At 39.1% G+C, this 11,271-nt stretch overlaps 1 protein-coding gene across 1 annotated transcript; it reads left to right on the top strand.

Annotated features, from left to right (window-relative positions):
• The first annotated feature begins 203 nt into the window (after nucleotides 1–203).
• Nucleotides 204–5,199, top strand: ambp (alpha-1-microglobulin/bikunin precursor). The gene is made up of 10 exons (XM_082542236.1): nucleotides 204–395; nucleotides 1,054–1,196; nucleotides 1,726–1,802; nucleotides 1,898–2,014; nucleotides 2,170–2,271; nucleotides 2,685–2,740; nucleotides 3,002–3,083; nucleotides 3,175–3,342; nucleotides 3,668–3,841; nucleotides 5,055–5,199. The coding sequence occupies exons 1-10, from the start codon at nucleotides 276–278 to the stop codon at nucleotides 5,078–5,080; spliced, it is 1,065 nt and encodes a 354-aa protein (XP_082398362.1). The 5' UTR covers nucleotides 204–275; the 3' UTR covers nucleotides 5,081–5,199.
• Nucleotides 5,200–11,271: the final 6,072 nt, after the last annotated feature.

Genomic DNA, 11,271 nt, shown 5'->3' with positions numbered 1-11,271 from the left:
GCTATTGTTACTCATTAGTCCCTCCAATCATGACAAGTATTGATTTGTTTGCATTGCAGTGGTCAGGTGAGATACACAAAATCTGAACTTTGCTCTTTTACTTGTTTATTTTTTACTCAGCTGTGGGGGGGGCTGGGTACATGAGGGTGACCCGGCAAACATAGCCCATAGCAGTTCAATGCACTGTCTCCTAATCAAGAGGTGAGAGGGGGCTGTTTTGATGTTTCATACTTAGGGGACATTGTTACCAACGCGTGGACAGACAAGCTGGTGAGATGCAGAAAGCAGCGACTGTGATTACTCTGCTGGTCCTGGGATGGACCTGGAGCCTCGAGGGGCTCCCTGTACTCACAGACCCGCTTTACCCCACACAGGAAAACTTTGATTTAACCCAGGTAAGTGCTCGAGTTCTGCGCTCTGGTTAATATTCTTTAACATTGTGCATATTGCATAATTCTGAGAAGTGTTAAATGCAAAAAGTTAAAAGCAGGAGATGCTGGTATGCCCTTTTCCTGTGTATTTAAATTCTTTTAGTGTTTACTGAAAATTTCTTTAAGCCTTAATCTCAAGCAGAGGAAACCTAAAAATATGAGGATTATATGCTGAGGGCTTTTATAATGGAAACTAGAGCTGTTAGTTGCACAGTGCAAAGGTCGGGTATGAATCCATTGAGTGCTCATAGATAACTATGACAGAGCAAGCCTAAGGTAATATTTATCTATTTCTCATTGCAAAACATCCTTTATGATCCAGTCAAACGACTGCTTCAAATCACTTGTATTCTCAGGACTGAGAAGGTCCAAAGTAAACGTTTCCTTTAGATGTAGAACACAAGGACCTCTCCAAACTTGTATTTTTAAAACAAACTTAAAATAGTTTAATTAAAGTTGACGTTTTGCTTTAAACCCAGCATTAAAACAACATTTAACTATATACTTTTTTAATAATCTATATTTGTAACATCTTTATTTTTATACCAGATGTTTGGTTAAGCAGTCTGTGAGTTTTATATCAATTTGTGAAAATCTTCCTTTTGTTTACCTCTCCTGACAGTATTTGGGAACATGGCATGATATTGCCATTGCATCCACATGTCCCTATATGCAACGTTATAAGTCAGGTGCAGCCATCGGAAAACTGGTACTTCAGAGAGGTGATAATGAAGGCAAACTCAAGGTGACTCGAACTTCACTGAGGTTAGTAGAAAACGCATGGGTGTGCGGACACAAACAGTAATGTACAGCAAGCATGTATTTCTGACAGCAAAACACAATGTCCACTATTGTGTTCCCTTCAAGCTGTGTGGGTTTTTACAAAAAATGTTTTTTGTTGTTTGTTTTTGCTAATGTACTCATTCTAAACATTCTAGCAGACATATTGAGGGAAACTGGATTAACCAAAATTTAAGAGAAATCTGGCAAAAAAAACAAACATAATATTTAATTTTGCTGGATGAATTTTATTTGTGAAAGCTACCAAATTCTGAGAATCTGCTGTAAAAGAAGCTATCAAGCTGTAAAATACCAGTAGCAGCTGTAACATTAATGCGATCTGCTCACTGATGTATTAAACATGTTTCCTCAAATGAGTCTCTCTACACATTAACTGCTTTTAACTCCAGTATATTCTAAACCCCCCTCTTTGTGTGTGTGTGTGTGTGTGTGTGTGTGTGTGTGTGTGTGTGTGTGTGTGTGTGTGTGTGTGTGTGTGTGTGTGTGTGTTAAGACGAGGAACATGTATGGAGAGGATTGAGGATTATGAGCTGACCACCACACCAGGACGATTCTTCTATCATGTTGCAAGTATGTCTCTAATCTGTGTAAATAATGCTGTACGTGAGCTTTTGTACAGCGGATTTTTCGATATTATGACTCTCCCTGTACTCTCCCTCTCACAGAGTGGGGGGCAGACGTGGATGCATACGTGGTTCACACAAACTACAATGAGTACGCCATAGTAATAATGAGCAAGCAGAAGTTATCAGGCAATAAGACCACCTCAGTTAAGCTTTACAGTGAGTAAACGCTTCCTAAAAATGTAAACCAAAATGGATTCATTTGACAGTCCTTAAGTATACACTTGATTGTTGTTATAGTGACTATTAGGTGAAGTCCTGAAGTCTTAATGCCATTTTAAGGTTTTTATTTTCCAAATGATTGTGTTCTTCAGGTCGAACTATGACTGTGAGAAACACTGTCCTGGATGACTTTAAAAGACTGGTTAAAGACCAGGGAATGAGTGATGCCAATATTATCATTAAAGAGAACAAAGGTACAGCCCACACATACAGACACACACATAGACAGATTATCACACACGCTAACACTCTTCTAAAATGGAGTGATAAGCGTACAGTCTTCCTCCGAGATCAGTACTCTAGTTCTTACATTTTAAAGAAATCAACCCAGATCTACACTCTATCTTCATGGTTTCTTTCCTTGCGTATGTTCTACCTCTTTACAAAAGACATGAAAATCCAGGCTCACTCACACACACACACACACACACACACACACACAGACACACACACACACACACACACACACACACACACACACACACACACACACACAATAAAATAAAAAACTTGAAGAATGGAACTGTTATTCATGACATCTTAACACGATATTTTAGGCTATAGATGAAGTATATGAACAAATGACACTACTTCACTTGATCTGCAGGTGACTGTGTTCCTGGAGAGGAGGTGGCAACAGCCACAGCTCAGCCTGAACCTCAGGTATTACAATCTATTTAACATTGAATATTTTATGCATATGCTTTAATTGTATTTCCTTTATAATGCATGAAAGAACATCTGTTGTCCTTTGTACTCAGGAGTTTGAGTTTTATGGTAGAATTCATCATAAATGAATTACAAGGCCATCATATAATCCATGTGAGACGTTACATTATAGGAGATCATTTTATCGGTATAATGCAGATTATTTGTGGTTGAGTCATTTTTGTATCTCTGAGTCTGTGTGTCTGTGTTAAACAGCGTGTGAGGAGAAATGCAGTGCCTTCTTTGGCTCCAGATGTGGAGGGCTCTGGTGATGATACAGCTATGTTCAATGGGACTGGTAGGATATCAGTTTATGCCAAATATCAAGTTCTGATTCTGATGTTGTATATTTTCTTATGCATATGTATATTCCCTCGCTGTTCCCACAGAGGCCTGTAAAGCAGCACCAGACACAGGACCGTGTTTCGGGATCCACGTGCGTTACTACTACAACTCCTCTTCAATGAACTGCGAGCTCTTCAAGTATGGAGGATGTTTGGGCAATCAGAACAACTTTGAAAATGAAAGGGACTGTTTGCAGAGTTGCCGCACCGAAGGTAAGAAAAAACAAACACAACATGACATTTGCTAATGTGCATAGATGTCCGTGCAACACACGTGCAAATTCAGGTTTTGGGGGGTTTGGTCCAACATTTAATTATGGATTCAGCTGGGGTTTCCAAATGACGCGTAAACGGAAGAACACTTATTTTCTATGAGAAGCTACTGTGTTTGTTTTCAATGAGGCTCCTTATAACAGCCACAGAAAGGGACTGCAACTGTTTTACAAAGTGCAATTCATGTTCTACTTGAGACTCTTGTGGCACACCACGAATGAATATTACCTATATTATATTGTGTGTATCTCTTTTGTCATTTCAGCTGTGTGCCGTCTGCCTATGGATGCTCAGCCCTGCACAGGGAAGCCTCCCATCTGGGTTTTTGACTCCACCGCTGGTCTGTGTGTGGCCTACAAAAGCGGCTTCTGCCAGGCCAACGGCAACAAGTTCTACAGCAAGGCAGAGTGTGAGGAGTACTGCGGGGTGATGAAAGATGGTGCGAAAATAAAACAAGTATAACAGAGCAGAACTGTGGCAGGATGCAAATAAACACAAAGACACATTTATCTCATAGAAATCCCACAGATTCCAAGTCCATGGCTGAGGCACTTAAAAAAAATCTCCCAGCCTTGTTTTTTCTTCATATGTAAACACAAAACCCAATTTTCAAACAACATTTAAAAAAAAAACAAAAAAAACCTCTAACCCTTATGGCTAAACCACATCATCACATCAAAACAGTTTTAACCAGTGATCGTACACACACACACGGCCAGTCGGAAAAAAAACATTACTGCTATTATGCTACTACATCAAAAAAAAAAAAAGGAAAGAAAAGAAAAGAAAAGGAAAAACAACAATGTTAACAACACGTAGCTCCGGTCGTCTTGCATCTTAGGATTTACTCATGGAAGTGGCTTCTTTCACATGTTTCTCATGCAGTGTAATTATAATGATTAAATGGGAACATTATGTTGTATGAGAAAAAATGTGAAAGGGGCCACTTTAATGGGTGTTTGTGCTGGAAAACATAAACATTGATTGCAGAAAGGGGCATTTTTCAATCTGGTTGCCATTCCATGAGCAAGAACACAGTCTGTCACAGCTGCTCAAATGTCATTTGGAATTACTGTTGTTAGGCATGAACTTACTCCTCCTCCTCTTATAAACAGCCCTTCTCTATCTCTCTCTGATTGTTTGTTGATATTGAGCTTCAACTCAACCAATGCCATTCTGTGACGATGGACTGATTGACTAATGTTACTTACATGACATCATTAGCAAGAAGTGTGAAGAGTTTTAATTTGTTGTCGTTGTGTTGAATATATTTTTTTTAAAGATATTTTTATGGAGGGACAAATTACAATCGTGTGAGTAAGGTTTTTCACAGGACTCTGTGCAGACCTGTGAAAAAACTAATTACACCCTTACTGCTTCCAAAGAAAAATTATGATTTCACTAAGGTTTCCAGAAAAATATGCTCTTATGTCTTTTGTTCAACAACTAATAGCCCAAATTGGGTCATGCAACAGAGCCACGATCCCAGTTTGCAAACCTATAAAGGAAAACACTTCTGCTCACTGGAAAAACTGTTGATGCATGATAAATACAAGTAAAAGTTACAGCTCAGTTTGAATCAATTCCTGCAAATGCATCAAGTTCCCCATACATGCTGGTCCAAACAATGTATATATGCTTTTTTTTAACAGATGAAGGGCTCCTCAAGGCAAACTGACTGAGATGAGGAACCACTGCTGCTCAGTCAACATAAAGGGATACGACACAAACCACCACAGTAACAAAATATGGCTTTGTCTCAGCAGCGTTGTCACCAATAAAAAAAAAAAAGTTTTTCAGTTGCTTCTTGTTTGTTACTGGTAAATGGTAAATGGCCTGTATTTATATAGCGCTTTACTAGTCCCTAAGGACCCCAAAGCGCTTTACATATCCAGTCATCCACCCATTCACACACACATTCACATACTGTTACTTCTTGCAATACCAGTTATAACATCACAGCAACACCTGTGTTTTCTGTGTGGTTTCGAATTTTTGCTTGAATCAAAAATTTTATAGCACTTAAGAGTTTAGACTGAATCACCTTCCCTGACTCAATGTGTGAAAATGAACAGACCAGGTAGATGAATACCATTATAAACAATTTTGTGTGCTAAAATATAACGCCTTTGTGGTATTTCCTACTCAAAAAAATATCATGTGAAATGTTACCAGCAGAGGTCCCCATCATTTAAGGTTTAGAGCCAAATGCTCATGTTCCCCTCCCTCCTTCCGGATGTTGCAGTCTTTCTGGTTCACAGAACAAATACTGTGCACAGTCTTTAATGTGTTTTGCGGTGAACATCATAGAAAAAGTACCAACATGCAACCATACACATGTGAATTGCATACACTAATGATTACAGCTGAAAGAATATACTTCTCCTTGGTGACAGTATCAATAATGACACAGTATGCATGTTTATGGTATACTTTCCGGTGCTCAGGGACTCTATCAACAAATCTAAATAAGAAACGTTTCCTAATATTATAATTAAACAAACTGTTTGAGACATGTAAGGGTGAAAATGCTATTAGGATCACCCTACAACAATCATCAATAAATTCTTCTGTTATTTATTGCATGGACCTCAGAATATCCTGGCCATAAATTATATTGTATGATCCTACATTGTTAATCCCATAATGTGCTAATAATTATAGCCATGGCTGTGCTAGTTTATATGAATGTGATATTTTCATGTCACATAGATGTTTTGCATACTTACAGTAATAAAAGGATCTATTCTTAGACCTTGATAAGAATAGTGTATTAGCACTTCATGATATAGTCCCAGACCTAAGTGGCTATTTCCTGGCATTTATCATGTAATTGTTTCAGTCTAATTTTTATCACCATAAATTTTTCATTCAATTGTAATTACACATTATTATCCATGTGCAGGCTCTGTTATAGAGAATCCTAACCTTCACTTCTTTATTATCAGGGGTGCAAACTGTATTACAGAGTATCCCAATATACTTCTTGCATTGTAATTACGCATTATTATCTGGGTGTATGCCATCTTGAATAACTCTGATAACACACTTTACAGCATCTTGATGGAACAAAAAACATCAGTAATGGAAGACTCCTCTCTCACCATTGTAAAACAGAGAAATCATTCGCACCCACAGCCAGCAGGCTTTTAAACTCTCGTGTTAATAGCAGACGAGCTATGTCAAACATATGAATTTCTCTTTCGGATCAGCAAAGTTATTTTTATTCTTAAGCTGTATTATAGAGTATTTTAACCTCTAATGCTTTCATTGTTATTACACTGTATTTTGAGATAGCCTATAGTGGGCTTTGATTAATGTACTAGGTGGAGTTAAAGGGGAGAAGGTTTGGTGTGCTCTCTCATTCAAAAGGATGAGGACTAAATAATCCAGACAAAAAAGACATGAAGAAAAGCCAGGAGGGGGCAATATTTCTCTGTTGGTGTTTCACAGATATATCACACAATCTCAATTACATTCACACAGATTTGAATACATTTCGCAGAAAATGATGAGTCATTCACTGCTGCAGAAATATCACATAATATCTCAACTAATCCTAGGCTATTTGCCCTCTTTTAATTTTCACTCTTCCAAAGGAGCCAGGCTTCCTGCTCTCAGTTCCCAGAGTTCCTGGCTGCTGGCAGTAGAATGCTGGGAATATCCGGAGAGGAAGGGGAAGTGACATCACAGAACTGACCTTCCGTACCAAGCCAGATCACCTGGTGTTCCCTGGACCAGAGTTACCAAATAAGCACAAACATAAATAAGCCTGCCAAGGGGCAAATGCTTTGTTTTTGAGCATTCACAAATGTAATTTCAGAGTGCTTATCACACATTTTTGTGCTTCAGTTTATTTTCCAGAAGTATGGGAGAGACAAAGAGATAGGAGTAACTTCAATTCATTATGCAGGAATCTTTCTGTTAGATTGTCTGAGCTAATTTGGTAGGAAATTTCCACTGCAATTCAGCCGGTTCCTCATATTAACTGAAAGCCTTTCTGAGTTTCTAGTTACTAGTCTGCTGGGGGGATTTTCTTGCCTAATGTCATTTTTAATTACCAAAACATTGATTCAGTCTCACTGATTATGTTACAGTGAGCCCCACAGTACTACCCAACTGTCCTCATGAATTCTAGATTTAAAATTTATTACCCCAAAAATAATAAAAACCTATGCTAAAACCTTAAAATGAGCTAATGTTTGCTAAGAGAAACACACAATTATTTTTTAGCAAAGAGGGACGGCAGAAGAAGAGAAGGGGGTTAGAAGCTGCCCAAAAGAGAAAGCATTTGGATGAGGAGACAAAAAGAAGGACAGATGTGGGAGGAAATGTGATTTTGGAAGACTGCAAAGGAGTCATCTTTCAGCAAACTGCTGCAGCTCCCACTGTCTCATTGTCCTACCAACAGAGGACCCCCTCCACACACACACACACGTAGCGGCCGTTCTCTCACTTCAGAGGATGCAAAACTGCCTAATTTTCATTTCAGAGGACATCTTATCCAAACTATAACCAATATTTGCCTTCCCCTTATCCTATAACCAAAACTTCACCACCTTTTTTTCCATCTTCAAGTTCAACTCTGACTACGTGGCCAACCAACAGGCAGCCACAAACATTTAAATACCCTCCTCTAAACCCCAGCTGTGTCATCTGAGTGTTTTCACTAAGTCTGAGGTCTAACAGATGGTTGCCCAAAAAGACAGAACTGGGGGGGGGGGGAAAGGGTTTGCTTGTCTTCCTACAGTCCCCCAAACCTATATTAACTCACAGAGTTATAAACATTGCTCAGCATATCTCATTTATTTATCTCTTTTATTTCATATAACATAACCAAAACACAGTGCTATCTCCCAGATGTTATTTAGCAGTATGACAAATGCCTCATAGAAACATAGAACACAGAAACTATCTTCAACATAATTACTACATGCATATATGCCTGTCTGGTGAAAGTGTTAATGCTGACTGAACATGTAAGAACTTTGCTTTAATTCATATGCTTTAATATTTTGGATTTTGCATTTATAACAGCTTTCTTTGACATGCAGTCATTTTACAATGACATGTTTTGTGGCATTTTTATACTGCCTCCAACTAACACTTTTCTCCTTCCTTGTTTCTCCTTCCTCACCTGGTTTTCACAATCCTCCACAAAGACTATGTGTTAAAGGCTCTACTCCTAATAAATTGTGACTGTTCCTAAGTTTACAGGTTACTCAGACATCGCTTATGACTGAATTAAGGAATGAGTTTGACTGAGACATTTTATTATGAAATAATGTTTCAAAAAGAGGAGGAGATGAATTTATCTAACAAGCAGGAGAAGCTACGACTGAAACTCGGTTTGTGGATGTTATTTGTTTGTGTAAAAGTTAAGCTATTGCAAAAGGTGCTCATGTCTTTATTAGCACTTAACTGCTCAGGCTGTATGTCTTCGATGATAGAGTGAGCGTTATGTTGAATGGGCTTATGCATGTGTTTATGTGCTGGTCAGTGTATGTCATTATTAATTTTTGCAATATAAGAAATATATTATCCAATTAGGTTCGCTGTTAGCCAAATGCAGGTTGCTAATGGTGGTTTGCTTTTGATAGTTTTTCATAGCATTAGCTAACTTCCTGGCTATTGCTAACTAAATGAGAGAACCTGCTTGGTCAGTTGCAGTGTCGATCCCTGCTATGATGGCATTGTATTCACATGTTTAAATGCAATTTTCCACATGCAGTGATTTCTGCTTTGAAATCAACATAAGGGCTGAATGACCTTTGACCAGCTGACCTCAAGAATATCCAACCCTCCACTGTCGCTGCACAGTGTGACACTCTGGCCCATTCCACTTTGACTGACCTCTCTTTGACTCTCACGCACACACACAGAGGGTATGACCACTCGATGCTCTCCCAGACACAGTCAGACACAATAGGAGACCCGACACATTCCTTTTCCCCAGGTGGCATAAAAGACACAGTCAGATCAATGTCCTAATAGGCTCCAAACCAGTGACAGACAATTATTAACCCCTGACGCGTGTGAGTTCCTCTCTCTCCTTGCCAGACTATTGTCTGACCACCGTGTGTTTGTATTGTCTGAGGGCCTTTTTTGGGAGGGGTCATGTAGTACTGGTTAACCACTGGATAAGAGGTCTAACTTAGAGTATGACATGCTCATTGTGTATGTAATCTTAACCTGAGAAAAGTGGATATTAACCTGCTCCAAATTGTGTCTTTAAAATATACACATTGATAGAACTGACCACATACCAATGTGACAACAAATGATGACAGCTCGCAGCCATGTGTCAGGACAGCTGATTAGGGTAAATTGTGTAAACAAGGATAAAATCCAAGAGCAACTGATATATAACAGTTTGCGAGTGTTACAGAGATACAATTTAAGCATCATGAGGCTATTTCTACTTCTGTACCTCATTCAGAAATCTTCCTTTGCACCTACTCACTTCACTCTCTGCTTCAGCTGGACCTCCCTCATCCCCCAACTCTTCACCGCTCTTTCTCCCCCAGGCTCCTCTCCAATTCCACTACAGCCGTGTGTGTGTGTGTGTGTGTGTGTGTGTGTGTGTGTGTGTGTGTGTGTGTGTGTGTGTGTGTGTGTGTGTGTGAAGGGCTGGTGGTGGTAGGACAATGGGCAGTAAGGGGGCTAGTTGAATAGGACCATTGAGCCTGCTCAGCCAAACAGAAAATCATCTCCCATCTCACTTCAAAACCCACAGTTTCACTGCGTACAAGTAGACCTTTATTCTCCATAATTAATCCCTGATACACATATACATACATAGGCACACATGCATATAGATGCATACATACAGGCTTACAAACACACACAGATACAGAAATATATATATGGACTCTGGATGGAGTCTGACATATTAAACTGTCAAGAAGCAAGTTGTTCAAATGACTCCCCTGAATGTTATTCTGAAATGTGAAATTTAAGAAAACTAAGGTCATTTTGAATCTGAAGGCAGCTACACGTCTCCAGAAATTTGCGCCATGTTTACCACTGTGCAGCATCTGCTCTTCCTTAAAGATCAGCTCGTAAACATCTGGGAACTGAAGCGGCTAGTTACTGGAATCTGGGAGAGGAATGTTTTACCATTCCTGTCTGATTGAGGATTGTAGCTCATCAGCAGTCCTGGGTTTTCTTTTCATGTTGCACTAAATGTTTTCAGTTGGCCAAAGGTCTGGACTGCAGGCAGGCCACTTCAGCACCCATACTCATCTACTTTGAAGCCATGTTGTGTTGATAGATGCAGTATGCAGTTTAGCATTGTTGTGCTAAAATATGCAAGGCGTTCCCTGAAAAAAACGTCTTTATGATGGGTGCAAATGTCACTATAAAACATGTATATACCTTTTAGCATCAATGGAGCCTTTCCATATCTGTAAGCTGCCAATTCCACAGACACTAATGCACTCCTATACCATCAGAGATGCATGTTTTTGAACTAAGCTCTGACAAAAAGCCATTCATGGCTTCTACATTTTCTAAAAAGAATTTCAATTTGTCTAACCACAGAACAGTTTTCCTCTTTGTCTCACTCCATTTTAAATGAGCAGAGAGAATGGTGATGTTTCTGGCTTATGTTCACATAAGACTTCTTCTTCTTTGCATGATGGAGCAGACAGTGATTTCTAGAAGTGTTCCTGAGCCCAGGCAATAATTTCCACGACAGAATCATGCCTTGTTTTTAATGCAGTGGCACATCAGGCCCCAGATTTCCTGATCTAGTTACTGATTTATTTGGCATCGTCCCTCGCACACAGAAATTGCTCCAGATTTTTGGAGCGATATTATGTGTAGCAGATGATACAGTATATATAATCTTCACAATTTTAAGTTAAC

Source organism: Aulonocara stuartgranti (assembly GCF_965226115.1).
Source record: "Aulonocara stuartgranti genome assembly, chromosome: 7".
In the NCBI taxonomy this organism is placed as follows: domain Eukaryota; kingdom Metazoa; phylum Chordata; class Actinopteri; order Cichliformes; family Cichlidae; genus Aulonocara; species Aulonocara stuartgranti.
Note: the sequence above shows the minus strand (reverse complement) of the source record. Positions and strands in the feature narration are given on the sequence as shown.

What these genes read in the sequence shown, in the direction of transcription:
- ambp (XM_082542236.1), top strand. Translation starts at nt 276, where the DNA reads ATGCAGAAAGCAGCGACTGTGATTACTCTGCTGGTCCTGGGATGGACC. An exon ending in AAAACTTTGATTTAACCCAG is followed by an intron (nt 396 to 1,053) that starts GTAAGTGCTCGA and finishes CTCTCCTGACAG; the next exon opens with TATTTGGGAACATGGCATGA. An exon ending in AGCTATGTTCAATGGGACTG is followed by an intron (nt 3,084 to 3,174) that starts GTAGGATATCAG and finishes CTGTTCCCACAG; the next exon opens with AGGCCTGTAAAGCAGCACCA.